This window comes from Camelus dromedarius, chromosome 16, assembly GCF_036321535.1.
Source record: "Camelus dromedarius isolate mCamDro1 chromosome 16, mCamDro1.pat, whole genome shotgun sequence".
Taxonomy (NCBI): domain Eukaryota; kingdom Metazoa; phylum Chordata; class Mammalia; order Artiodactyla; family Camelidae; genus Camelus; species Camelus dromedarius.
The window spans coordinates 16713037-16739869 of record NC_087451.1 but is presented as its reverse complement, the minus strand read 5'-3'; the positions used below and the strand labels follow the sequence as shown (position 1 = coordinate 16739869).

At 58.0% G+C, this 26833-nt stretch overlaps 3 protein-coding genes across 3 annotated transcripts in view; 2 read left to right on the top strand and 1 right to left on the bottom strand.

The window, feature by feature from the left end:
• The window catches only part of LOC116157877 (uncharacterized), a 696771-nt gene that overhangs the window by 427368 nt on the left and 242570 nt on the right, over positions 1 to 26833 (bottom strand). The gene's annotated exons all lie outside the window — the stretch shown is intronic.
• LOC135323209 (leucine-rich repeat-containing protein 37A-like) lies at positions 3309 to 8982 on the top strand. The gene is made up of 3 exons (XM_064495095.1): positions 3309 to 3445; positions 3822 to 3913; positions 4517 to 8982. The coding sequence occupies exon 3, from the start codon at positions 4906 to 4908 to the stop codon at positions 5920 to 5922; it is 1017 nt and encodes a 338-aa protein (XP_064351165.1). The 5' UTR covers positions 3309 to 3445; positions 3822 to 3913; positions 4517 to 4905; the 3' UTR covers positions 5923 to 8982.
• LOC135323210 (leucine-rich repeat-containing protein 37A-like) lies at positions 18077 to 21775 on the top strand. Its single transcript, XM_064495096.1, has 3 exons — positions 18077 to 18213; positions 18590 to 18681; positions 19285 to 21775. The coding sequence occupies exon 3, from the start codon at positions 19674 to 19676 to the stop codon at positions 20688 to 20690; it is 1017 nt and encodes a 338-aa protein (XP_064351166.1). The 5' UTR covers positions 18077 to 18213; positions 18590 to 18681; positions 19285 to 19673; the 3' UTR covers positions 20691 to 21775.

Sequence of the window (26833 nt, the reverse complement as noted above, 5' to 3'; positions counted from 1 at the left end):
GAACAATACGGCGGAGGGCTGGTATCTTTAAGGATCCTTCAAAGCAAGTCTGTCCAAAGATTGGAGAGAGTTTCTCAGTCCCCACAGGATGGATCTTCAGCCATCCTGGCTAGGCTCCCTCTGAGCTGGGGGCTTCCTGCTTGTGGACTGAGGAGTTACCTGGAGAGGCCCTTACCCTGGGGGAGGCCTGTGAGGGGGTTCCCTGTGTTACAGGCTGCCTCCTGGCCTCTGGTTGTCCCCATGCGCTGCCCCCAGGCCCTCTGAACTGTGATCGGAGCTGGGTGTTGGGTGGGGTCTGGCTTGGCTTTTTTCTCCCCCTCTTAATAATAAAAGGAGAATTGTGACTTTCTGACAAACTGTTTTAGGGGGGAAACAGAGGAGATCTTATTTAGTGGTGGCGAGGAGGGGGCCTGATCCTGGTGGGGCTGGTTCTGGGTGCTTGTCCTGCCAGGAGGCCGCCCCTGCCCACCCCAGGCATTGACACCTGCCGAGGGGCGATTATGCCCAGAGAGGGGGCCCACTGCTGGCCAGGCCGGCCTCAGACAGCAGCTCAGTTCCAAAAACCTGTGGAACCGGTGGGGGCTGGAACAGGGGTGCTTCCTCTCTGCCTATAGCCCAGCCGCTGCCTCATTTCACATTCAGTGGGGTGGAGGCCCGGGGCCTGTGCGAGCTAGTGATGGCCAGATCTGTGCTCTTGACTCAGTGGTCTCTCCTCAGCCCACCTCGGGTGACGCCACCCCAGTCGTCCCCCTCCCCGCAGCCGCCAGCCACGACTCAGGCCCATCGGCAGGGGGAGCGTCGCCGGGAGCTGGTGCAGTCACAGACGCTGCCCCGCACCTCGGGGGCACAGGCCCGGAAGGCATTGTTTGAGAAATGGGAGCAGGACACAGAAGCCAGCAAGTATGGATGCTCTTAGCACCCTCCCAGATCAGTCAGGGCCCCCAAAGGAAGCCTGAGCCCACACTGGGGTCAGGCAGGCAGGCAGAGCAAAGCTGGCCCTGTCCTGTTCCCCCGAGGGCAGTTCCCCAAGATGTGACCTCTCAGGCAAGACATAGGTCAGGGCTGGCTACAGGGCCGGCTGAGGGGCAGGTGGCTCCAGTTCTGGGGAGGGAGGCTGTGATGAGACCCCAGCCCCTCTCCCACATTCCCAGAGGGATCTCTAGGCACCCTCACACCCACATCCCTCATCCAACTGAAGAGGTTGGTTTCCAGGCATGACTGGGGAGACCAGAGGGCAGTCACTGGGATTCCCAGCAGAAGCTGGAGGTGACACAGTGAGACCCCAGTACCACTGGCTCCCTGTCACACTACACCACCCGCCCCATTAGAAACGGCCACCTTTGCATGTTTATCCAGCCCTCCTGTCAGTGAGTGGTATTGACTCCTGTTACATTTAGGGTTGGCCCAGGCCTATGAGACAATGACCCACCCCCCGTAGTGGCTCCCAAGGCTCTGACTCTGGTGAGGGGGACAGACCCAGGAAGTGTCCCACTGACCCAGACAACCTGATCTTGGCCGATAAAGAGTGTCTTTGGGGCCTAGAATAGGAAACCATGAGGGAGGGTGGCCTCGGAAGGAGCTCAGAGGAGGGGTGGGATGGAGGCAAGGAGGGTTTTCCAAGCAGAGGGCAGGGGCATGGGCCATGTGGGGTCAGGTCCTCTGCCGCAGGATCGCCAGTGTGGGAAGTACACAGGGGGCCTGGAGGCTGGAAGGGGGCTGGTCCTGCCGGACCCCATCACTGGACGCAGTGCAGCTGGGACACGGGGCACACGCCTGGACGTGGGCGTGGGGCTGGGAGGTTGCCTGCCGACAGAGCATCTCCCTGGGTGAGCAGAGCTGGTGAGGCACATTCCCGGAGCAGATGGCAGCTGAGAGGCAGCCCCCTGGCCCCCAGCCCCCAGCAGGCCTGCCCTCTCTCCACAGGGGGAAGGGCGAGACCCGGGCAAAGCTGAAGCGCTCACAGAGCTTCGGAGTGGCCAGCGCCAGCAGCATCAAGCAGATTCTGCTCGAGTGGTGTCGCAGCAAGACCATCGGCTACCAGGTGAGGCAGGCTGGCCCGGCTGTTGGGCCCCTCCAGAGGCCGCAGTGGACATCACCCACCTACCCTGCTCTTGTTCCCTGAGCCAGTATGGATGCTAAAATTTTCAGAAAGCTGATTATAACAACAGAGCCATTCCTCTTTGGCCAATCTTGGAATCAATTCCATTTAAAAACCATTATGTGCTTAACGCTGGGAGTAAGATGAAGTGCCTTCTCCATGGAGTTTAGTGGCCAGAGGGTGTGCCAGACAATTAAAAATGACTAAAATCAGAGAGATGATTATAAGGGCTGTGAAGGAAGTAAAGTGGGTGCTATCTGCAGTATTTCAAGAAAATTATTTAACATGCTGACTTTATTTTTTGAGAGGGAAGAGGTAATCACATTTTTTTTTATTTATTTACATATATACTATATCTTAAAAATATATTTTTATTGAAGTATAGTCAGTTTACACTGTTGTGTCAATTTCTGGTGTACAGCACAATACACAGTCATATAGGAACATACATAGATTTGTTTTCTTATTTTTTAACCATAAGTTACTAGAAGATACTGAATATCGTTCCCTGTGCTATACAGTATAAACTTGTTTGTCTATTTTATTTATAGTGTTAGTATCTGCAAGTCTCCAATGCCCAGTTTATCCCTTCCCACCCCTTTCCCCACTATTTTTAATGGAGGTACTGGGATTGAATCCAGGACCTTCTGCGTGCTAGGTACACACTAACCACAGAGTTATACCTCCCCCCAACATGCTGACTTTAACATTCTAGGTGTCTTCTCTGTGTGTGCACACAGGGTAGACCTCTGAAAAGGGGCATTGTAATTGCTTCTAGACTAATGGCTGTGCTGAGACAAGGTGAGATGGGCAAATTTTCCCATGCCGAGGTAAAGAGCTGTTCACTTGGTTTCCAACAGTTTTTCTCAGAGTGAATTGCTCACCTACTCCAAAACCCTTCCTACAGAAATTTTAGAGTCATCACTGATTCAGTGGTAACCCCTAATAATAGAGTGGTGAATTTTATAATCAGACATGGATGCTGAGAGTTCAGAGGACATGGCAACATTTTAAAATATCTAACTGTAAGGTGTATTCCCCTCCCGCCGCCCTGACTGGTGCTCATTTTGTAGGTCAGCTACTTTTCTTGGAAGCAGTGTGGCCAAGGGGAGGAAGAATGTCTCTCAGATGTCAGCTTTGAGGAGGAGGAGTTCAGATGCCCAGAACTGGGCTAGCACTTCTGAATCTTCCTGAAGGCCGGGCCCTGTGACTTCCTTGGGAAGCTCTGCACCACCTCACCCCCACCCCTGCGCTGCTGGAGCCTGGGGCCACTCTGGTCTGCAGCCCAAATCCTGCCTCGTTGTGCTGGGGGGCCAGGCTGGGGTTGGAGAGAGGGCCTGGCAGGACGTAAGTGTCACCTTTGCTGGGAGAAGAATGGCTTGGACCCTGGGAAAAAGCCTGACTGTGGTTGCATCTTCACTCTGACCTAATAAATGAGGTGTCACTACAGGGTGGGACATGAGGTAGGGGAGGGGCGCACGTGTAGCCAAGCTGCCATTTCGCTTCGGTGTCTGTTCAGTGTGCCTGGCCAGTTTCCTACTAGCCTGTGTCACTGTGCCCGAATCGTCTTTGTGTTATGTTTCCCCAGTATTTTTGGCTGCTGCAGCTCTTTGCTTGGCAACCACTCTGGCTGCTGGTCCAGGGATGGCCCCTGAGGTGGTCCCTGGGCTCTGTCCAGCAGACCCCCAACTCACAATCAGGGGAGTTTAATTCTTTCACACAGGAGTCAGCTGAGACTACTTCTGTACACGGATGTGGAGTCAAATGGAGAGCTGCCTGCAGGGCCATACGAAGATGTTGCTGTTCCACGTCAAGGTGAGAATGACAGGATAACCCAGCATCAAAAGCTCCCAGAGGAGGTTCCAGTGCTAGGCTGGGATCAGAATCAGGCCCCAGCTCTGTCTCGACCTAAAGGTAATAAGATCAAAGCTGTAGATATAGATCTACCTTTGGATCTTCTGGGAAGCCCAGATCAGCCTCCAGAGCCCCCTGAGGAGGCTGAAATGTCCTCATCCCTGCAGGAGGCCCAGGCTCAGCGTCCAGAGCCCACTCAGGAGGTTGAGTCTCCACCCCAGCAAGAGGGTCCTGCTCAAAATCCACAGACCCCTGGGAAGGTTGAATCTTTTCCGCCCCAGGCAGAGGCCCAGGCTCAGCGTCCAGAGGCCACTGAAGAGACAGAACCAGCTCCACTTCAGCAGGGGGCTCTGTCTCAGCCTTCAGAGGGCCCTGAGGAAGTAGGCGCTGCAGTCCCTTGGGGGGAGGGAGGGCTTCAGGAGCTTTTAGCTGAACAATTAAGGCCTCATGGTCCCAATGAGAATGAAGCTCAGCAGTCAGACCTGCACAGTGTCAGTGTTAACCCTGTGGATCTGGCACTTACTATAAATCCAGAGGTCACTAATGTGGTTGAAACTTCTCCAGTTCTGCAGGAGGCCCCCTATCAGCCTCCAGAGAGCCCTGAGGAGGTGGAACCTTCTCCAGTCCAGGAGGAAGCTGCGTCTCAGCCTCCAGAGAGCCCCGAGGAGGTGCAACCTTCACTTGAGCAGGAGGCCCAGGCTCAGCCTGCAGAGCATCCTGAGGAGGCGGAACCTCCTCCATTCCCTCAGGAGGCCCAGGCTCAGCCTGCAGAGCGCCCTGAGTATGACTCTGCCCCACTCCAGCAAGAGGCCCCAGCGCAAGTTCCGGGGTCCCCTGGTGAGAATGTACCTCAGTTTCCAGTGAGTGAAGAGGCAGCAGCTCGACCTGGAAGTAACTATCCAGCTCACTCCAAGCTGTCCAGTGTTACACTTAAACCTGTGGATTTGGAACTTATGGTCACTCCAGAGCCTGCTAAGGAAGGCGAGTTTACCGCAGCCCAGCAGGAGCCCCGGCCTCAGCCTCCTGAATATTCTGTGGAGGCAGAACCTTCTCCAACCCCGCAGGATGCCACAGGTCAGCCTCCAGAGCCTCCTGAGGAAGCTGAGCCTTCTCCAGGTGAACAGGGACGACCGGCTCAGCCTTATGAGCCTAATGGGGAAGTTGTACCCTTCTCAACCCAGCAGGAGAGCCCAGCTCAGCCCACAGAGCATCCTGAGGTGGTGAACCCAGCCACCCAGCAGGAGAGCCCAGCTCAGTCTCCAGCAGAGATAGAGCCTTCCGCAACCCAGCAGGAAAGCACAGCTCAGCGTCCACAGTCTCCCGCTGAGGCCGAACCCTCTCCAGCTCATTCTCAAGATCATGTGACAACAGCTTCTCCTCCAGGCCAGGATCAAGCTCAGTCTCTGCAGTGGCCCAGTGTCACTGTTAAACCTGTGGACCTTGCACTCACCATAACTTCAGGGCCCACAAGTGAAGCTGGACCTTCTCCGCCCCAACAGGAGGCCTCATCTCAGTCTGCAGGGTCCCCTGAGCAGTTGGAACCGTTACTGGTCGAGCAGGAGGTTCCGGAACAGCCTCCAGCCCCCTCAGGAAATGGTGAACCTTCTCCAGTCCAGCTTGAGCCCCCAACTCAGCCTCCAGAGACCTCTACAGCTGCCACAGCTCAACATCCAGTACATAATGAGGTGACGTTCTCACCTGCAGGGCCAGGTGAAGCTCAGCATCCAGTGATGCCTAGTACCATAGGCAAACCCCTGGATCTCACAGTTGTCATCACTCCAGAGCCTGCTAAGGAGGCTGAAAGTTCCCCAGAGCAGCAGGAGGGCTCTGCTCATTTTCCCGTTTCCCCCGAGCAGGCTGAAATTTCTCCAGTCCAGTCTAAGCCTCTTTCTCCGTCTCCGGAGCACCCTGGGAAGGTTGAATCTCCCAGGACAACAAGAGGCCACAGCTCAGACTACAGGTCCCCCTGAGGGGGTGGGGCTTTCTTCGGTCCAGGAGGAAGCCCCGTCTCAACCTCCAGAGCCACCTAAGGAGGTTGAGATGACAGTTGGAAGACCAGGACAGAATCACGCTCAGCATTCCAGCTCGCCCAGTGTCACTCATAAAGCTTTGGACCTGGGGCTGACCGAGGCCTGGCTCAGACGCAGCAGCCTGAGGGCACCAGGGAGGCCCGGCTGCAGCAGGGGCGGTGGGGTCTGTCCTCTCCCACCCTCATCTCAGCATCAGGAAAATCTGTTCACTGTAGACTGGAGGGACTAGGGGCTGGAGACGGGGGAGAGCCATGAAAACAGCTCCTTCCTTAAAAGAAAGGGTGGACAAATCACTCCATCGTTACTCTTCGTGTCTAGGGAGACAGAGAGATGGAAAGAGAGACCAGGGTAAGGACTGAGACAAGAATGAAAAATACAGAGAAGCACAGAAGTACAGAGAGTGTAGACAGAAAGGTGCCAAGACAGAAATAGATACAGACACTGGGAGACAGAGAAACACACACCTGGAGGGTGTCTGGATGGAAGGTGCTGGGAGACGGGGTGGGGCTGAGTCAGAACTGATGTGGGGGGATGGTCGTGCAGGAAGCCGAGCCGCTGAGGCCCTGAGGGTTTGGGGTCCTTGGGGAGTCTGGGACAGAAGGGCCTAGAGCCACGGGTTCCCCACCTACCAGTATGGCCTATCCAAGGACGGGGCTGGGGCTGAAGTAGGTGTGCGGAAGTGTATCCAGTCCCCTCCCAAGGCTGCTGGCCTGGGGTCCCTGGAGCTGGGGACAGGTGCCTGCCTTTCCGCGTCCTCCTCCCGAACTGTGCCAGCTGGCCCCGTCCCCCCACCCCAGGCCAGTGTCAGGTTCCAGGCTGTTCCCCGGGGGAACTTTGATCTGGAAAGAATGAGGGTGACCGAGCTGGCGGCTGCCCAGGGCCGAGCCGTGCCACTGAGACCTGGCCTGGGCTGCCCCTGCCACCTTCCCACCTGTGGGGGCACCAGGCAGTCACTCCAGGGCTCAGGAGACACAGGTGGGGTCTCTTCTGCTTTCCTGCCCCCCTGTTCTCTCCACTTCCATTCACTGTTCAGTCACTAGTTCCTGCACTGCTCCATTCGGCGCCCCTCCCTTCACTCACTCATTCAAATGGCTGATGGAGCTGGGGGCTGGGCCAGGGGTCAGAGGGATGAGAGAGGCAGGGCCTTGCCCTCTCAGGAGCCCCAGAGATCACTACTCAAGACAGACAGCAGCTCCACACTGGAGGAGGGAGCCAGGGCAGGAGAGGAGGGATATATTTCAATGGGCATGGTGGGCGGGGAGGGGAGGGGAGGAGTGGTAACAGGCCTCATCAGGGACGGCTTCCTGGAGGAGGTGGCATTTAAACTGGGCTCTGAAGACCTAAAGAAGGGAGTCTGCCAGACAGGATGGCAAGTGGAAGGGATGCTTCAGGCAGTGGGACCAGGGCAGCCACAAAGGCAGAAGTGTGGGAGTTTGTGCATTTTGCCGGAAGGGCCTTGAAATGCACCTTAAGGCATTCGACCCACTGTTGGTGGAGGGGAGTCATGGGTCAGAGGGATAGTTTTGTTAGAGAAAGGAGACTCGGGGGGCTTGCAGGGGAGGTGGCAGCCTGGTGGTGTGGGTGCTGGTCTCCTCCAGGCTTCCCCAAGGAGGTGCTAGCGCCCGCAGAGACCTCCCGTACCGCTCCAGCCCCAAGGGGGACTCCAGAATGATTCTGAGGAAGCCCAGCTTGTGTGTGGGCTGCAAAAGGCTTTGGAGGGCCCTGGCCCAGGCCAGAGCCCAGCCCCCTGCCTCTGCCCAGCCTCCCCACCCCCACTGCTTACTTGGAGTGACACAGCCTTTTTCTGGGCTGAAAGCAGACACTGCCTGGCCTGCGGGGCCCCTGGGGAAGGCCCAGGGAGCCACAGCCCTGGAGCTCTGCCTCCCCCAGTCCCTATAAATAGCCCAGGGACGGGGAGGGGAGGCGGGCCAGGCAGGGCTGGAGGGGGCAAGCCTCCGGTGGGAAGTTGTGGAGCAGCGGGGGAGAAGGGAGGATGAGTCCAGAATTTAGGCCCAGTTCTGCCGCTGATGATGACTGCTCGCCCCTGGGGGTCTCGGGGTCCTCTGGGCCGGGGCAGCCAGGCTGGCGGAGCGGATTGCACGAGCACGTAGACGCAGGGAGTGTCGTTCTAAGAGGACAGGAGGGGCCAGTGCTCCTTCCTGTGTGGCTTTTCAGAGGCACAAGGGTCAGGATATTAGCTGTGAGGGCCCCAGGCCGGGGCTGTCCTGCCCCAGAGACCACAGTGGCCCAGGACAGGCTGTGGTGGGGTGCTGTTCCCAAGGTGGGGGCAGGGCGCTGGGGTGAGTCAGCGGAGACCTTTCCAGGCCATGGGGCCAGGGCTTAGGAGCTGGGACCTGAGTGGGGAGGGGATCCTAGAAATGGAAACTGTGAGCCCCATGGCCTTATCTGGGCTGGAAGCAGCTGTCTCCACTCCACACCCTCCGCAGCCCCTGCCTTTGCTGGGAGGAGGCAGGCCCCTCCACACGGGGATGTGTGCTGTTTGTTCTCTGGGCGGCCTGAGCCTCAGCAGAGGCCCGTGGGAAATTCCTCCTCCACTAGGACCACGAGGGCCCAACGTTGGTCGGGGGTTGAGAAGGTCTGCTCTCTCTTACCCTCTCTCCGGATCAGGGCCACCCTTAAAACCTTGTATGCAAGTCTCCGCAGAGCGCCCAGGATCCCTACCTTCTAGAGACAGACTTCTAGGTCTGGTTAAAGAGGCAGCCAGAGATGGGGCACCTGACTTGTGCAGTCAGACTCACACGGTGATACACAAACGCTTGATATATGGAAGCATATGGAGACGCTCAACATACACATACAGGCATGCGTGCGTTCTACGCTGACACATGTGCAGCAGGCATGCATTTGCGTGTGTCTAGAACACGTTCAGCACTTATGAGCAAATGCATAAAAGTCCCTCCTATAAACGCAGGTGCTTGGAAATGTACCCACACCCCACACGCCACATACACGTGCAGGTCCTGTAGACTCTGCAATGCCCACATCTTCCCTCCGTACTGACACACCCACACTGGGACACGCAAGCATGATACGTGCACAGACACGTCCTCAGATACGTGGGAGAAAGATGAAAATGTGTGTCCAGCTGAGTGTCCCTGGGATGGAGTTTAAAGGAGGGTTTGGTAGAGGGAAATTGGAGTGACCCAGGGGGCAGGGGTCTCTTCCGTCCCCCCACGCAGGGGCCTCAGGGTTCCAGGATTCAGGAGAGTTCAGGCAGGCAGAGCTCTGGGGCAGAGGGCAGAGCCCCATGTGTCCCTCTCCTAGTCCTGGCCGGAGATGAGGCCTGGGGCCTCCACGACTGGCCCCCCGGGCTCCTGCGCAGCCTCCACCACACTCCCACCTCCTTGCTTAGCATTCCCCTTGGCTCCCGAACCCAGCAACCTGGCAGGAAAAGATAAACGTAAGCCTTGCATCCACACCCATATGGATCTCATAACAAGGCAACAGTTTCCAGGGCAGAGGCTGGATTTCAGATTGGAGAGGAGGGGTGGGAGATCCTTTGTTTGCCGAGGGGTCCGGCCCTGGAGTGCATTGCTCCACTGGGTCCTTGTTAGTCTACTCCCTTTGGGTGCCTGCAGCTGGGAACCCTGGGGAGTGGGGAATGACTGGCTTCACACACCTTCCCAATTATGAGAACTCCCAGGCCCATCAGCCACCCAGCAAGCTGAGGGCTGCAGGCAGGCAGGGCCCATCAGGGCCTGGCAGATAATGGGTCTGGCCTGGCCCCTGACCTTCCAACCTGAGCCCATCCTGGCAGAGGGGCTTGGAGGGGTGAAGTGACCAGTGAGGTTGGCAGCTGCCTTTGACTCAGTGCAAAGGCTGTGACCTTCGAGACAGGGTTGTGCAGTACCTGTGAGCCCCCTGTGGCTCATCGTGGCCGCTAACGCACCCTCTCCGTCACCCATCTCAGTCCATCCTGGAGGTTCGACTGGCTCCCAAGTGAGTCCCCTTTTTCGAGGTATCCCATCACCCCATGTTCACAGAGCACTTTCTAAAGCCAGTTGTCTCTCCAGGTGTGGGGGTGGATGAACAGCTGAGACAGACAGCCCCAGCTCTCTGAGGATGGGGTCCAACACATGCACGCAAGTGTGTATATGCACCTCACCCACGCCCGGGGACTCGGGTGCAGAAGGTGGAGGAGTGGGCCTGACAAGTGGGCCCAGGAATGCAGTGGCCTGCACCATCCCACTTCTTATGGCCTTTCCCCGCCCTGTAAGCCTTGTGTGCCTTCTCGGGACCTGAGGAGTCTGGGGAGGGGGTGGGACCTTCAGGCCTGAGGGCTGGAGGCTGTTGGGTATATGGAGAGGGGCTGGGCTGGCGATGGAGAAGCGGCAGTCATCGGTATGGAGGTGGGGGTGGGTGACACCACCCAGAAAGAGTCTGCGGGTGAAAGGGGTCAGGTCCAGATCAGAGCCCTGGGGACCACGGTTAAAGGGTGAGGGAAAGAACAGCCACTCAGGAAGGTCCCTGGGGAGGAGAAGCTGAGGGGGTGGGAGGGCAGTCAGGACAGGCAGGAGGAGGGATGGTCCTCAGGGGGCAGTGCCGGAGGGCCTGGAGGGGGTTCTGAAGAGTTCTGAGGAGCAGTTCCAGGGAACAGGAGCCTCCAGGCAAATGGGAGCAGGAGGAGCTGCCCAGACTTGGCTGGATTTGACTGCTGCCCCCAGAGGGGTGCTGGGACTAGAGGAAGGGCCCTGGGTTTTGCACGTGTCGTTGTGGACCTTACTTGTGGCCTCGGGCCTGTCCGTGTCCCTCCCGGGGCCTCCGTTCCCCCATCTCATCTCCTGGCTTCATGGTTTGGGCTTGGCAAGGATTTGACTGCGTGAGGTGACGGCAGGGGACTCAGGAAGCCTTGTCCCACATCCTACTTCCAGCCCAGCAGCACAGCAGATCAAGGGACCAGCGGGCGGTGGACAGGTCACAGCCAGGGGAAGGGAAGCTGGAAGGGTGGGTGCCAGAGCCCCTGGGACTCAGTGGGAGGTCGGCCTCGCTAGCCCGCTGACATCAGGGCTGGTGAATGTGGAGGGAGTTCAGCAGGGTCCATCAGCCCTCACCTCCTCCACAGTCTGGTACCCGGCTGGAGCTGGGGGAGGGTTGGAGGAGGGGCCTTGAGGGGATGGCTGAGAGGAGCCCCTGGGGCCTGGGGCAAGCTGCAGCCTCCCCCCAGGTGGCGTGGAGCAGGCTCTTGGGTAGCACTGGTCGTCGATCACCCCCTCCCCACCTCAGCATCACCCCCTCCGCCCTCACTCCTGCTCTCCCTGCCCCTCTGCCCCTCTTCCTCCCACTCCTGGTTCATCTCTCCTCTCCTAGGCTCATCTCCAGCTACTGACTCAGCGGTCTGACTGTCAGCAGTCAGAGAAGCCAAGGGGGATGGTATGATTCTGGTACTGTCTGCCCAAAACCCACTGCAAGCCCCATCTCTGCCCTTGCCAGTCACAGATGGAGCCCTGCCCAGCCCCTCCCAGATGTCGTCATGGTACATCAGGAGAGACCAGATAACCTGCCTGAGGTGGGAGAATGTGGGTGGATCCTGGCCAGCTAGTCTCTACAATCTATCAACCGTTAGGGTTCCCAGCCTAGACACCCAGCCAGCCTTCCTTCTCCGGGAAGCTGGGAGAGAAGGCCAGACCCCTGCCTGCCCCGACTCCCCTCTATGCTGCCGGACCAGGCACAGGCCCAGGTTCACATCGGCTATGGGGACAGGGACCAGGCTGTTCAGTCCCTCCCAAACTTCCCCACCTGGTCATTCCTCAGGTCCTGCGAAGGAAGTGGCTGGGCTTTCCTGGCAGAGACCAGGGTCTCTGAACTCCAGGCTCCCATGCTCAGACCTGGAGGGGCTGAGTGCTACTTGGGGCAGAAGCTGTAGCAGAAGCCTCTCTCCTAGTCTCTATCAAAGATTCCACCCAGAGAAAGAATGCAGGGAGCAGTCTGGCTCACCCTGTGCTGAGAGCAACTTACAAAACACAAACACACACACACACACACACACACACACACACACACAAACACACACACACACACACACACACACACACACACACACACACACACACACACACACCATGCACGCCTTTTGGCATTTGACTTTCTCATAAAATAATTGCTGGAAGGCTCCTTGGATTAGGTAACCCAATGTTCCTGTCCCTGTGGAGGAGTGAGAGAGGGGGGATTGGCGTTCAGCATCTGTTACGCTGATCCAGCTCCTTTGGGGCAGAGCAGGCCAGTCCAGGAGGTCTGTGGCTGCAAACATCTTCGGAAGCCCAGTGTGACAGAAACAAGTCTTTCAGGCCTCTCGTTCCCCTGCCACCTGGCTGTGCCTGCCCAGCCACTAGCCCTCTTTCAAGTGGGCCAGGCCTGGGAAGGAGAAGGCTAATCAGGAGAGGCTTTTTGCACAAAGAAGGAGGAGATGCTCCCATTTTTTATTTTAAAGCAATTTTACTATGTACATGAGATCAGACAGCACCTTTGCCCATCGTTCTGTCATTCCGAAGCAAAAGCTATTTTCATTCCTCCCTTTCTCGTGATGTTTGGAGGTTGGGGGTTATGGAAGGGAGGAATATCTGGGTTCCAGCATGAAAGGGGTGTTGAGAGGGAATCGAGGTGGGAGCCCTGGCCTGTAACCACAGGCCAGGGACTGAGACTTGATGGAGGGAGAGAGGTGATTAGTCCCATGGTCTCTGACCCAAGAATTTGGAGATTCGGTCCTAAGCACACCTTCTCTTCTCTGTTTGACCTCAGTCACTTGTGGATGCCCCAACAGGGGCCACTCAGTGAGCTCAGAGCCCCGTGACCACTGGCAGGAAGGACACAGGAATCTTGTTACACAGAGTGGGGCTGGGAGGGGAGAGTGCATAATTGCAGAGACAAGGAGGGACCTCACCACCTGTCTCCCTCTCCCTTAGGTGCAAGAAATTCCAGGCCAAGATGCCACACGTAAGTATGTGCTTGTGAGGGCCGTGTCCACGGCTTAGAGCGGGCAGTCATGTGCACAGGGTGACAGTTCTGGGGGTTACTGCTGCCGCTCTCAGGTCCCCCAGAGCAGTGGGGGATCCCTACCCCCAGTAGTACCTGGGCCCTGAGAGTGAGAGCCCCGTGGGAACGCATAACCCACGTCCGCTGTCTCCTAAATCAAGTCCACTTGGGGGTCGAGGCCTTCCTCTGACGGCCCGCAGTCCCTCCCACATGTCGCACACTGCTTCTCCAGGGTCAAGGGGGTCTCCGCCTTGGCACTCCCCCTGAGCTCCGCACCGACGGAGACGAGAGGCTGGGCGAGCTCTTCTCCAGCGCCACTGGCGGCTCTCCCCCTCGCCGCATTGCGTGGGTCACAGGGGCTGGGGTTGGGGGTGACCCCGAGCCGCCAGGCCCCGCCCACAGGCACCGCCCCCAAGCGGCGCCCATTCCCGGGGCTCGCCGGGCTCGCCCCGCCCTCTGCCCGCCCCTCCCACCGCCCCTCAGTTGAACCCAGGCTGGAGTCCTCCTGGGTGGTTCTGAGGCCCCTGTTAATGCCATGGCTGAAACCCCCGACCCCTGCTGGTCACCTGTTTCAGGTCCGGGTGATGGGCCCCCCGAAGCCGCCCAAACCATCCCAACACCAGAGCCCCACAAGCCTCGCCCTGTGAGCCTCTCCTTGCGGCAGCCTCATCAGCCAGTCACGGCCGTCACACGAGTCTCCGAGAAGTTCTCTGGGGAGACCTCAGCCACAGCTCTCTCGCCCACGTCTGCTGCCATCCTGGGGGGCCTCAGCTCAAGCCCCAGCGCGGCCACCACATCCTGGACTCCCAGTCCCAGTGGTAGGAGCAGGAGACCATGACCTCAAAATGTGAAGGAGGGCAGGGGCTGGGGGTGGTTTGCAAGAGACTCAGAAATCCTGGGGCCGGGCCCTACCCGCTCTGCCTGTCACTGCCACCCCCGTCCCCAGCTCGCCTGCTCCATCAGATGGGGCCCATCTTTCCCGGCTCCTCTCCCAGAGCTGCTGTGAGGTAGCCTCATCCTGCGGGGTATGACCATGGCTTTTACTGCAGATCAAGGCTGTGGTTAGAAGGTGGCCGCCTACCCTGCACACTTTGTGTGTAACAGACCTGGCGTGGTCCCCCTGGGGCTGTCTTGGACCTGTGATCAGGCCCCAGTGGTGTGCCCTTGGGTCGGGCTGTGTGGATTTCCAGAATGAGGGCTTGGTAACATGGTGTTTACTGGATATGTAGCACAGGAGGTCCTGGGCTCTGTGCTCTCAAATGCAGTGAGGAGTACTTTAAAGGACCTCTTTTATGTCATTGCTCTATGTTCCAACATCCTTTCTCCTCAACTGTTGGCCCAGGCAGGGTCAGCTTAGCCCAGAGGTCCTGTCAGTGCCCAGAGTGATGCTGGGTGAATAGCTCAGGGCGGGGTCAAAGGATGGGAGGCAGGCAGTGGTGGCCCTCCCCAAGGCCAGGGTTTGTTATTTCTCTCCCTCCCTTTGTCCCGCAGAGAAGAACTCTTCCCTCCCACGGTCTTTGTCCAGCTCTGGCTATGGGGGGGTGACGGCCAGCAGGAACGATAACAGGCGAGTCAGGGCCCCTGTTCCCGGTGGCAGGGTCGTCACTCCCCAGGAAGTGTCTGGGCTTGGCCTTGGACCCAGGCTACCCAGGCCCCTGCACGGAGCTCCCAGTGCCAACCCCAGGAGGAGGCACCTTCCTTGGCTTGGTGCCTCTGGAGAACTAAGGCAGCAGTGTCGCTGAGTGGGGTTTGAGAGGAGAAATGAGGCAGCGAAGCTTGGTAGAGAGTTTTGTTTGGAACAATACGGCGGAGGGCTGGTATCTTTAAGGATCCTTCAAAGCAAGTCTGTCCAAAGATTGGAGAGAGTTTCTCAGTCCCCACAGGATGGATCTTCAGCCATCCTGGCTAGGCTCCCTCTGAGCTGGGGGCTTCCTGCTTGTGGACTGAGGAGTTACCTGGAGAGGCCCTTACCCTGGGGGAGGCCTGTGAGGGGGTTCCCTGTGTTACAGGCTGCCTCCTGGCCTCTGGTTGTCCCCATGCGCTGCCCCCAGGCCCTCTGAACTGTGATCGGAGCTGGGTGTTGGGTGGGGTCTGGCTTGGCTTTTTTCTCCCCCTCTTAATAATAAAAGGAGAATTGTGACTTTCTGAGAAACTGTTTTAAGGGGGAAACAGAGGAGATCTTATTTAGTGGTGGCGAGGAGGGGGCCTGATCCTGGTGGGGCTGGTTCTGGGTGCTTGTCCTGCCAGGAGGCCGCCCCTGCCCACCCCAGGCATTGACACCTGCCGAGGGGCGATTATGCCCAGAGAGGGGGCCCACTGCTGGCCAGGCCGGCCTCAGACAGCAGCTCAGTTCCAAAAACCTGTGGAACCGGTGGGGGCTGGAACAGGGGTGCTTCCTCTCTGCCTATAGCCCAGCCGCTGCCTCATTTCACATTCAGTGGGGTGGAGGCCCGGGGCCTGTGCGAGCTAGTGATGGCCAGATCTGTGCTCTTGACTCAGTGGTCTCTCCTCAGCCCACCTCGGGTGACGCCACCCCAGTCGTCCCCCTCCCCGCAGCCGCCAGCCACGACTCAGGCCCATCGGCAGGGGGAGCGTCGCCGGGAGCTGGTGCAGTCACAGACGCTGCCCCGCACCTCGGGGGCACAGGCCCGGAAGGCATTGTTTGAGAAATGGGAGCAGGACACAGAAGCCAGCAAGTATGGATGCTCTTAGCACCCTCCCAGATCAGTCAGGGCCCCCAAAGGAAGCCTGAGCCCACACTGGGGTCAGGCAGGCAGGCAGAGCAAAGCTGGCCCTGTCCTGTTCCCCCGAGGGCAGTTCCCCAAGATGTGACCTCTCAGGCAAGACATAGGTCAGGGCTGGCTACAGGGCCGGCTGAGGGGCAGGTGGCTCCAGTTCTGGGGAGGGAGGCTGTGATGAGACCCCAGCCCCTCTCCCACATTCCCAGAGGGATCTCTAGGCACCCTCACACCCACATCCCTCATCCAACTGAAGAGGTTGGTTTCCAGGCATGACTGGGGAGACCAGAGGGCAGTCACTGGGATTCCCAGCAGAAGCTGGAGGTGACACAGTGAGACCCCAGTACCACTGGCTCCCTGTCACACTACACCACCCGCCCCATTAGAAACGGCCACCTTTGCATGTTTATCCAGCCCTCCTGTCAGTGAGTGGTATTGACTTCTGTTACATTTAGGATTGGCCCAGGCCTATGAGACAATGACCCACCCCCCGTAGTGGCTCCCAAGGCTCTGACTCTGGTGAGGGGGACAGACCCAGGAAGTGTCCCACTGACCCAGACAACCTGATCTTGGCCGATAAAGAGTGTCTTTGGGGCCTAGAATAGGAAACCATGAGGGAGGGTGGCCTCGGAAGGAGCTCAGAGGAGGGGTGGGATGGAGGCAAGGAGGGTTTTCCAAGCAGAGGGCAGGGGCATGGGCCATGTGGGGTCAGGTCCTCTGCCGCAGGATCGCCAGTGCGGGAAGTACACAGGGGGCCTGGAGGCTGGAAGGGGGCTGGTCCTGCCGGACCCCATCACTGGACGCAGTGCACCTGGGACACGGGGCACACGCCTGGACGTGGGCGTGGGGCTGGGAGGTTGCCTGCCGACAGAGCATCTCCCTGGGTGAGCAGAGCTGGTGAGGCACATTCCCGGAGCAGATGGCAGCTGAGAGGCAGCCCCCTGGCCCCCAGCCCCCAGCAGGCCTGCCCTCTCTCCACAGGGGGAAGGGCGAGACCCGGGCAAAGCTGAAGCGCTCACAGAGCTTCGGAGTGGCCAGCGCCAGCAGCATCAAGCAGATTCTGCTCGAGTGGTGTCGCAGCAAGACCATCGGCTACCAGGTGAGGCAGGCTGGCCCGGCTGTTGGGCCCCTCCAGAGGCCGCAGTGGACATCACCCACCTACCCTGCTCTTGTTCCCTGAGCCAGTATGGATGCTAAAATTTTCAGAAAGCTGATTATAACAACAGAGCCATTCCTCTTTGGCCAATCTTGGAATCAATTCCATTTAAAAACCATTATGTGCTTAACGCTGGGAGTAAGATGAAGTGCCTTCTCCATGGAGTTTAGTGGCCAGAGGGTGTGCCAGACAATTAAAAATGACTAAAATCAGAGAGATGATTATAAGGGCTGTGAAGGAAGTAAAGTGGGTGCTATCTGCAGTATTTCAAGAAAATTATTTAACATGCTGACTTTATTTTTTGAGAGGGAAGAGGTAATCACATTTTTTTTTATTTATTTACATATATACTATATCTTAAAAATATATTTTTATTGAAGTATAGTCAGTTTACACTGTTGTGTCAATTTCTGGTGTACAGCACAATACACAGTCATATAGGAACATACATAGATTTGTTTTCTTATTTTTTAACCATAAGTTACTAGAAGATACTGAATATCGTTCCCTGTGCTATACAGTATAAACTTGTTTGTCTATTTTATTTATAGTGTTAGTATCTGCAAGTCTCCAATGCCCAGTTTATCCCTTCCCACCCCTTTCCCCACTATTTTTAATGGAGGTACTGGGATTGAATCCAGGACCTTCTGCGTGCTAGGTACACACTAACCACAGAGCTATACCTCCCCCCAACATGCTGACTTTAACATTCTAGGTGTCTTCTCTGTGTGTGCACACAGGGTAGACCTCTGAAAAGGGGCATTGTAATTGCTTCTAGACTAATGGCTGTGCTGAGACAAGGTGAGATGGGCAAATTTTCCCATGCTGAGGTAAAGAGCTGTTCACTTGGTTTCCAACAGTTTTTCTCAGAGTGAATTGCTCACCTACTCCAAAACCCTTCCTACAGAAATTTTAGAGTCATCACTGATTCAGTGGTAACCCCTAATAATAGAGTGGTGAATTTTATAATCAGACATGGATGCTGAGAGTTCAGAGGACATGGCAACATTTTAAAATATCTAACTGTAAGGTGTATTCCCCTCCCGCCGCCCTGACTGGTGCTCATTTTGTAGGTCAGCTACTTTTCTTGGAAGCAGTGTGGCCAAGGGGAGGAAGAATGTCTCTCAGATGTCAGCTTTGAGGAGGAGGAGTTCAGATGCCCAGAACTGGGCTAGCACTTCTGAATCTTCCTGAAGGCCGGGCCCTGTGACTTCCTTGGGAAGCTCTGCACCACCTCACCCCCACCCCTGCGCTGCTGGAGCCTGGGGCCACTCTGGTCTGCAGCCCAAATCCTGCCTCGTTGTGCTGGGGGGCCAGGCTGGGGTTGGAGAGAGGGCCTGGCAGGACGTAAGTGTCACCTTTGCTGGGAGAAGAATGGCTTGGACCCTGGGAAAAAGCCTGACTGTGGTTGCATCTTCACTCTGACCTAATAAATGAGGTGTCACTACAGGGTGGGACATGAGGTAGGGGAGGGGCGCACGTGTAGCCAAGCTGCCATTTCGCTTCGGTGTCTGTTCAGTGTGCCTGGCCAGTTTCCTACTAGCCTGTGTCACTGTGCCCGAATCGTCTTTGTGTTATGTTTCCCCAGTATTTTTGGCTGCTGCAGCTCTTTGCTTGGCAACCACTCTGGCTGCTGGTCCAGGGATGGCCCCTGAGGTGGTCCCTGGGCTCTGTCCAGCAGACCCCCAACTCACAATCAGGGGAGTTTAATTCTTTCACACAGGAGTCAGCTGAGACTACTTCTGTACACGGATGTGGAGTCAAATGGAGAGCTGCCTGCAGGGCCATACGAAGATGTTGCTGTTCCACGTCAAGGTGAGAATGACAGGATAACCCAGCATCAAAAGCTCCCAGAGGAGGTTCCAGTGCTAGGCTGGGATCAGAATCAGGCCCCAGCTCTGTCTCGACCTAAAGGTAATAAGATCAAAGCTGTAGATATAGATCTACCTTTGGATCTTCTGGGAAGCCCAGATCAGCCTCCAGAGCCCCCTGAGGAGGCTGAAATGTCCTCATCCCTGCAGGAGGCCCAGGCTCAGCGTCCAGAGCCCACTCAGGAGGTTGAGTCTCCACCCCAGCAAGAGGGTCCTGCTCAAAATCCACAGACCCCTGGGAAGGTTGAATCTTTTCCGCCCCAGGCAGAGGCCCAGGCTCAGCATCCAGAGGCCACTGAAGAGACAGAACCAGCTCCACTTCAGCAGGGGGCTCTGTCTCAGCCTTCAGAGGGCCCTGAGGAAGTAGGCGCTGCAGTCCCTTGGGGGGAGGGAGGGCTTCAGGAGCTTTTAGCTGAACAATTAAGGCCTCATGGTCCCAATGAGAATGAAGCTCAGCAGTCAGACCTGCACAGTGTCAGTGTTAACCCTGTGGATCTGGCACTTACTATAAATCCAGAGGTCACTAATGTGGTTGAAACTTCTCCAGTTCTGCAGGAGGCCCCCTATCAGCCTCCAGAGAGCCCTGAGGAGGTGGAACCTTCTCCAGTCCAGGAGGAAGCTGCGTCTCAGCCTCCAGAGAGCCCCGAGGAGGTGCAACCTTCACTTGAGCAGGAGGCCCAGGCTCAGCCTGCAGAGCATCCTGAGGAGGCGGAACCTCCTCCATTCCCTCAGGAGGCCCAGGCTCAGCCTGCAGAGCGCCCTGAGTATGACTCTGCCCCACTCCAGCAAGAGGCCCCAGCGCAAGTTCCGGGGTCCCCTGGTGAGAATGTACCTCAGTTTCCAGTGAGTGAAGAGGCAGCAGCTCGACCTGGAAGTAACTATCCAGCTCACTCCAAGCTGTCCAGTGTTACACTTAAACCTGTGGATTTGGAACTTATGGTCACTCCAGAGCCTGCTAAGGAAGGCGAGTTTACCGCAGCCCAGCAGGAGCCCCGGCCTCAGCCTCCTGAATATTCTGTGGAGGCAGAACCTTCTCCAACCCCGCAGGATGCCACAGGTCAGCCTCCAGAGCCTCCTGAGGAAGCTGAGCCTTCTCCAGGTGAACAGGGACGACCGGCTCAGCCTTATGAGCCTAATGGGGAAGTTGTACCCTTCTCAACCCAGCAGGAGAGCCCAGCTCAGCCCACAGAGCATCCTGAGGTGGTGAACCCAGCCACCCAGCAGGAGAGCCCAGCTCAGTCTCCAGCAGAGATAGAGCCTTCCGCAACCCAGCAGGAAAGCACAGCTCAGCGTCCACAGTCTCCCGCTGAGGCCGAACCCTCTCCAGCTCATTCTCAAGATCATGTGACAACAGCTTCTCCTCCAGGCCAGGATCAAGCTCAGTCTCTGCAGTGGCCCAGTGTCACTGTTAAACCTGTGGACCTTGCACTCACCATAACTTCAGGGCCCACAAGTGAAGCTGGACCTTCTCCGCCCCAACAGGAGGCCTCATCTCAGTCTGCAGGGTCCCCTGAGCAGTTGGAACCGTTACTGGTCGAGCAGGAGGTTCCGGAACAGCCTCCAGCCCCCTCAGGAAATGGTGAACCTTCTCCAGTCCAGCTTGAGCCCCCAACTCAGCCTCCAGAGACCTCTACAGCTGCCACAGCTCAACATCCAGTACATAATGAGGTGACGTTCTCACCTGCAGGGCCAGGTGAAGCTCAGCATCCAGTGATGCCTAGTACCATAGGCAAACCCCTGGATCTCACAGTTGTCATCACTCCAGAGCCTGCTAAGGAGGCTGAAAGTTCCCCAGAGCAGCAGGAGGGCTCTGCTCATTTTCCCGTTTCCCCCGAGCAGGCTGAAATTTCTCCAGTCCAGTCTAAGCCTCTTTCTCCGTCTCCGGAGCACCCTGGGAAGGTTGAATCTCCCAGGACAACAAGAGGCCACAGCTCAGACTACAGGTCCCCCTGAGGGGGTGGGGCTTTCTTCGGTCCAGGAGGAAGCCCCGTCTCAACCTCCAGAGCCACCTAAGGAGGTTGAGATGACAGTTGGAAGACCAGGACAGAATCACGCTCAGCATTCCAGCTCGCCCAGTGTCACTCATAAAGCTTTGGACCTGGGGCTGACCGAGGCCTGGCTCAGACGCAGCAGCCTGAGGGCACCAGGGAGGCCCGGCTGCAGCAGGGGCGGTGGGGTCTGTCCTCTCCCACCCTCATCTCAGCATCAGGAAAATCTGTTCACTGTAGACTGGAGGGACTAGGGGCTGGAGACGGGGGAGAGCCATGAAAACAGCTCCTTCCTTAAAAGAAAGGGTGGACAAATCACTCCATCGTTACTCTTCGTGTCTAGGGAGACAGAGAGATGGAAAGAGAGACCAGGGTAAGGACTGAGACAAGAATGAAAAATACAGAGAAGCACAGAAGTACAGAGAGTCTAGACAGAAAGGTGCCAAGACAGAAATAGATACAGACACTGGGAGACAGAGAAACACACACCTGGAGGGTGTCTGGATGGAAGGTGCTGGGAGACGGGGTGGGGCTGAGTCAGAACTGATGTGGGGGGATGGTCGTGCAGGAAGCCGAGCCGCTGAGGCCCTGAGGGTTTGGGGTCCTTGGGGAGTCTGGGACAGAAGGGCCTAGAGCCACGGGTTCCCCACCTACCAGTATGGCCTATCCAAGGACGGGGCTGGGGCTGAAGTAGGTGTGCGGAAGTGTATCCAGTCCCCTCCCAAGGCTGCTGGCCTGGGGTCCCTGGAGCTGGGGACAGGTGCCTGCCTTTCCGCGTCCTCCTCCCGAACTGTGCCAGCTGGCCCCGTCCCCCCACCCCAGGCCAGTGTCAGGTTCCAGGCTGTTCCCCGGGGGAACTTTGATCTGGAAAGAATGAGGGTGACCGAGCTGGCGGCTGCCCAGGGCCGAGCCGTGCCACTGAGACCTGGCCTGGGCTGCCCCTGCCACCTTCCCACCTGTGGGGGCACCAGGCAGTCACTCCAGGGCTCAGGAGACACAGGTGGGGTCTCTTCTGCTTTCCTGCCCCCCTGTTCTCTCCACTTCCATTCACTGTTCAGTCACTATTTCCTGCACTGCTCCATTCGGCGCCCCTCCCTTCACTCATTCAAATGGCTGATGGAGCTGGGGGCTGGGCCAGGGGTCAGAGGGATGAGAGAGGCAGGGCCTTGCCCTCTCAGGAGCCCCAGAGATCACTACTCAAGACAGACAGCAGCTCCACACTGGAGGAGGGAGCCAGGGCAGGAGAGGAGGGATATATTTCAACGGGCATGGTGGGCGGGGAGGGGAGGGGAGGAGTGCTAACAAGCCTCATCAGGGACGGCTTCCTGGAGGAGGTGGCATTTAAACTGGGCTCTGAAGACCTAAAGAAGGGAGTCTGCCAGACAGGATGGCAAGTGGAAGGGATGCTTCAGGCAGTGGGACCAGGGCAGCCACAAAGGCAGAAGTGTGGGAGTTTGTGCATTTTGCCAGAAGGGCCTTGAAATGCACCTTAAGGCATTCAACCCACTGTTGGTGGAGGGGAGTCATGGGTCAGAGGGATAGTTTTGTTAGAGAAAGGAGACTCGGGGGGCTTGCAGGGGAGGTGGCAGCCTGGTGGTGTGGGTGCTGGTCTCCTCCAGGCTTCCCCAAGGAGGTGCTAGCGCCCGCAGAGACCTCCCGTACCGCTCCAGCCCCAAGGGGGACTCCAGAATGATTCTGAGGAAGCCCAGCTTGTGTGTGGGCTGCAAAAGGCTTTGGAGGGCCCTGGCCCAGGCCAGAGCCCAGCCCCCTGCCTCTGCCCAGCCACCCCACCCCCACTGCTTACTTGGAGTGACACAGCCTTTTGCTGGGCTGAAAGCAGACACTGCCTGGCCTGCGGGGCCCCTGGGGAAGGCCCAGGGAGCCACAGCCCTGGAGCTCTGCCTCCCCCAGTCCCTATAAATAGCCCAGGGACGGGGAGGGGAGGCGGGCCAGGCAGGGCTGGAGGGGGCAGGCCTCGGGTGGGAAGTTGTGGAGCAGCGGGGGCGAAGGGAGGATGAGTCCAGAATTTAGGCCCAGTTCTGCCGCTGATGATGACTGCTCGCCCCTGGGGGTCTCGGGGTCCTCTGGGCCGGGGCAGCCAGGCTGGCGGAGCGGATTGCACGAGCACGTAGACGCAGGGAGTGTCATTCTAAGAGGACAGGAGGGGCCAGTGCTCCTTCCTGTGTGGCTTTTCAGAGGCACAAGGGTCAGGATATTAGCTGTGAGGGCCCCAGGCCGGGGCTGTCCTGCCCCAGAGACCACAGTGGCCCAGGACAGGCTGTGGTGGGGTGCTGTTCCCAAGGTGGGGGCAGGGCGCTGGGGTGAGTCAGCGGAGACCTTTCCAGGCCATGGGGCCAGGGCTTAGGAGCTGGGACCTGAGTGGGGAGGGGATCCTAGAAATGGAAACTGTGAGCCCCATGGCCTTATCTGGGCTGGAAGCAGCTGTCTCCACTCCACACCCTCCGCAGCCCCTGCCTTTGCTGGGAGGAGGCAGGCCCCTCCACACGGGGATGTGTGCTGTTTGTTCTCTGGGCGGCCTGAGCCTCAGCAGAGGCCCGTGGGAAATTCCTCCTCCACTAGGACCACGAGGGCCCAACGTTGGTTGGGGGTTGAGAAGGTCTGCTCTCTCTTACCCTCTCTCCGGATCAGGGCCACCCTTAAAACCTTGTATGCAAGTCTCCGCAGAGCGCCCAGGATCCCTACCTTCTAGAGACAGACTTCTAGGTCTGGTTAAAGAGGCAGCCAGAGATGGGGCACCTGACTTGTGCAGTCAGACTCACACAGTGATACACAAACGCTTGATATATGGAAGCATATGGAGACGCTCAACATACACATACAGGCATGCGTGCGTTCTACGCTGACACATGTGCAGCAGGCATGCATTTGCGTGTGTCTAGAACACGTTCAGCACTTATGAGCAAATGCATAAAAGTCCCTCCTATAAACACAGGTGCTTGGAAATGTACCCACACCCCACACGCCACATACACGTGCAGGTCCTGTAGACTCTGCAATGCCCACATCTTCCCTCCGCACTGACACACCCACACTGGGACACGCGAGCATGATACGTGCACAGACACGTCCTCAGATACGTGGGAGAAAGATGAAAATGTGTGTCCAGCTGAGTGTCCCTGGGATGGAGTTTAAAGGAGGGTTTGGTAGAGGGGAATTGGAGTGACCCAGGGGGCAGGGGTCTCTTCCGTCCCCCCACGCAGGGGCCTCAGGGTTCCAGGATTCAGGAGAGTTCAGGCAGGCAGAGCTCTGGGGCAGAGGGCAGAGCCCCATGTGTCCCTCTCCTAGTCCCGGCCGGAGATGAGGCCTGGGGCCTCCACGACTGGCCCCCCGGGCTCCTGCGCAGCCTCCACCACACTCCCACCTCCCTGCTTAGCATTCCCCTTGGCTCCCGAACCCAGCAACCTGGCAGGAAAAGATAAACGTAAGCCTTGCATCCACACCCATATGGATCTCATAACAAGGCAACAGTTTCCAGGGCAGAGGCTGGATTTCAGATTGGAGAGGAGGGGTGGGAGATCCTTTGTTTGCCGAGGGGTCCGGCCCTGGAGTGCATTGCTCCACTGGGTCCTTGTTAGTCGACTCCCTTTGGGTGCCTGCAGCTGGGAACCCTGGGGAGTGGGGAATGACTGGCTTCACACACCTTCCCAATTATGAGAACTCCCAGGCCCATCAGCCACCCAGCAAGCTGAGGGCTGCAGGCAGGCAGGGCCCATCAGGGCCTGGCAGATAATGGGTCTGGCCTGGCCCCTGACCTTCCAACCTGAGCCCATCCTGGCAGAGGGGCTTGGAGGGGTGAAGTGACCAGTGAGGTTGGCAGCTGCCTTTGACTCAGTGCAAAGGCTGTGACCTTCAAGACAGGGTTGTGCAGTACCTGTGAGCCCCCTGTGGCTCATCGTGGCCGCTAACGCACCCTCTCCGTCACCCATCTCAGTCCATCCTGGAGGTTCGACTGGCTCCCAAGTGAGTCCCCTTTTTCGAGGTATCCCATCACCCCATGTTCACAGAGCACTTTCTAAAGCCAGTTGTCTCTCCAGGTGTGGGGGTGGATGAACAGCTGAGACAGACAGCCCCAGCTCTCTGAGGATGGGGTCCAACACATGCACGCAAGTGTGTATATGCACCTCACCCACGCCCGGGGACTCGGGTGCAGAAGGTGGAGGAGTGGGCCTGACAAGTGGGCCCAGGAATGCAGTGGCCTGCACCATCCCACTTCTTATGGCCTTTCCCCGCCCTGTAAGTCTTGTGTGCCTTCTCGGGACCTGAGGAGTCTGGGGAGGGGGTGGGACCTTCAGGCCTGAGGGCTGGAGGCTGGTGGGTATATGGAGAGGGGCTGGGCTGGCGATGGAGAAGCGGCAGTCATCGGTACGGAGGTGGGGGTGGGTGACACCACCCAGAAAGAGTCTGCGGGTGAAAGGGGTCAGGCCCAGATCAGAGCCCTGGGGACCACGGTTAAAGGGTGAGGGAAAGAACAGCCACTCAGGAAGGTCCCTGGGGAGGAGAAGCTGAGGGGGTGGGAGGGCAGTCAGGACTGGCAGGAGGAGGGATGGTCCTCAGGGGGCAGTGCCGGAGGGCCTGGAGGGGGTTCTGAAGAGTTCTGAGGAGCAGTTCCAGGGAACAGGAGCCTCCAGGCAAATGGGAGCAGGAGGAGCTTCCCAGACTTGGCTGGATTTGACTGCTGCCCCCAGAGGGGTGCTGGGACTAGAGGCAGGGCCCTGGGTTTTGCACCTGTCATTGAGAACCTTACTTGTGGCCTCGGGCCTGTCCGTGTCCCTCCCTGGGCCTCCGTTTACCCATCTCATCTCCTGGCTTCATGGTTTGGGCTTGGCAAGGATTTGACTGCGTGAGGTGATGTCAGGGGACTCAGGAAGCCTTGTCCCAAATCCTACTTCCAGCCCAGCAGCACAGCAGATCAAGGGACCAGCGGGCGGTGGACAGGTCACAGCCAGGGGAAGGGAAGCTGGAAGGGTGGGTGTCAGAGCCCCTGGGACTCAGTGGGAGGTCGGCCTCGCTAGCCCGCTGACATCAGGGCTGGTGAATGTGGAGGGAGTTCAGCAGGGTCCATCAGCCCTCACCTCCTCCACAGTCTGGTACCCGGCAGGAGCTGGGGGAGGGTTGGAGGAGGGGCCTTGAGGGGATGGCTGAGAGGAACCCCTGGGGCCTGGGGCAAGCTGCAGCCTCCCCCCAGGTGGCGTGGAGCAGGCTCTTGGGTAGCACTGGCCGTCGATCACCCCCTCCCCACCTCAGCATCACCCCCTCCGCCCTCACTCCTGCTCTCCCTGCCCCTCTGCCCCTCTTCCTCCCACTCCTGGTTCATCTCTCCTCTCCTAGGCTCATCTCCAGCTACTGACTCAGTGGTCTGACTGTCAGCAGTCAGAGAAGCCAAGGGGGATGGTATGATTCTGGTACTGTCTGCCCAAAACCCACTGCAAGCCCCATCTCTGCCCTTGCCAGTCACAGATGGAGCCCTGCCCAGCCCCTCCCAGATGTCGTCATGGTACATCAGGAGAGACCAGATAACCTGCCTGAGGTGGGAGAATGTGGGTGGATCCTGGCCAGCTAGTCTGTAGAATCTATCAACCGTTAGGGTTCCCAGCCTAGAGAACCAGCCAGCCTTCCTTCTCCGGGAAGCTGGGAGAGAAGGCCAGACCCCTGCCTGCCCCGACTCCCCTCTATGCTGCCGGACCAGGCACAGGCCCAGGTTCACATCGGCTATGGGGACAGGGACCAGGCTGTTGAGTCGCTCCCAAACTTCCCCACCTGGTCATTCCTCAGGTCCTGCGAAGGAAGTGGCTGGGCTTTCCTGGCAGAGACCAGGGTCTCTGAACTCCAGGCTCCCATGCTCAGACCTGGAGGGGCTGAGTGCTACTTGGGGCAGAAGCTGTAGCAGAAGCCTCTCTCCTAGTCTCTATCAAAGATTCCACCCAGAGAAAGAATGCAGGGAGCAGTCTGGCTCACCCTGTGCTGAGAGCTATTTACAAAACACACACACACACACACACACACACACACACACACACAAACACACACACACACACACACAAACACACACACACACACACTCTCTCTCACACACACACACACACACAC

What these genes read in the sequence shown, in the direction of transcription:
- LOC135323210 (XM_064495096.1), top strand. Translation starts at nt 19,674, where the DNA reads ATGGTCACTCCAGAGCCTGCTAAGGAAGGCGAGTTTACCGCAGCCCAG.
- LOC135323209 (XM_064495095.1), top strand. Translation starts at nt 4,906, where the DNA reads ATGGTCACTCCAGAGCCTGCTAAGGAAGGCGAGTTTACCGCAGCCCAG.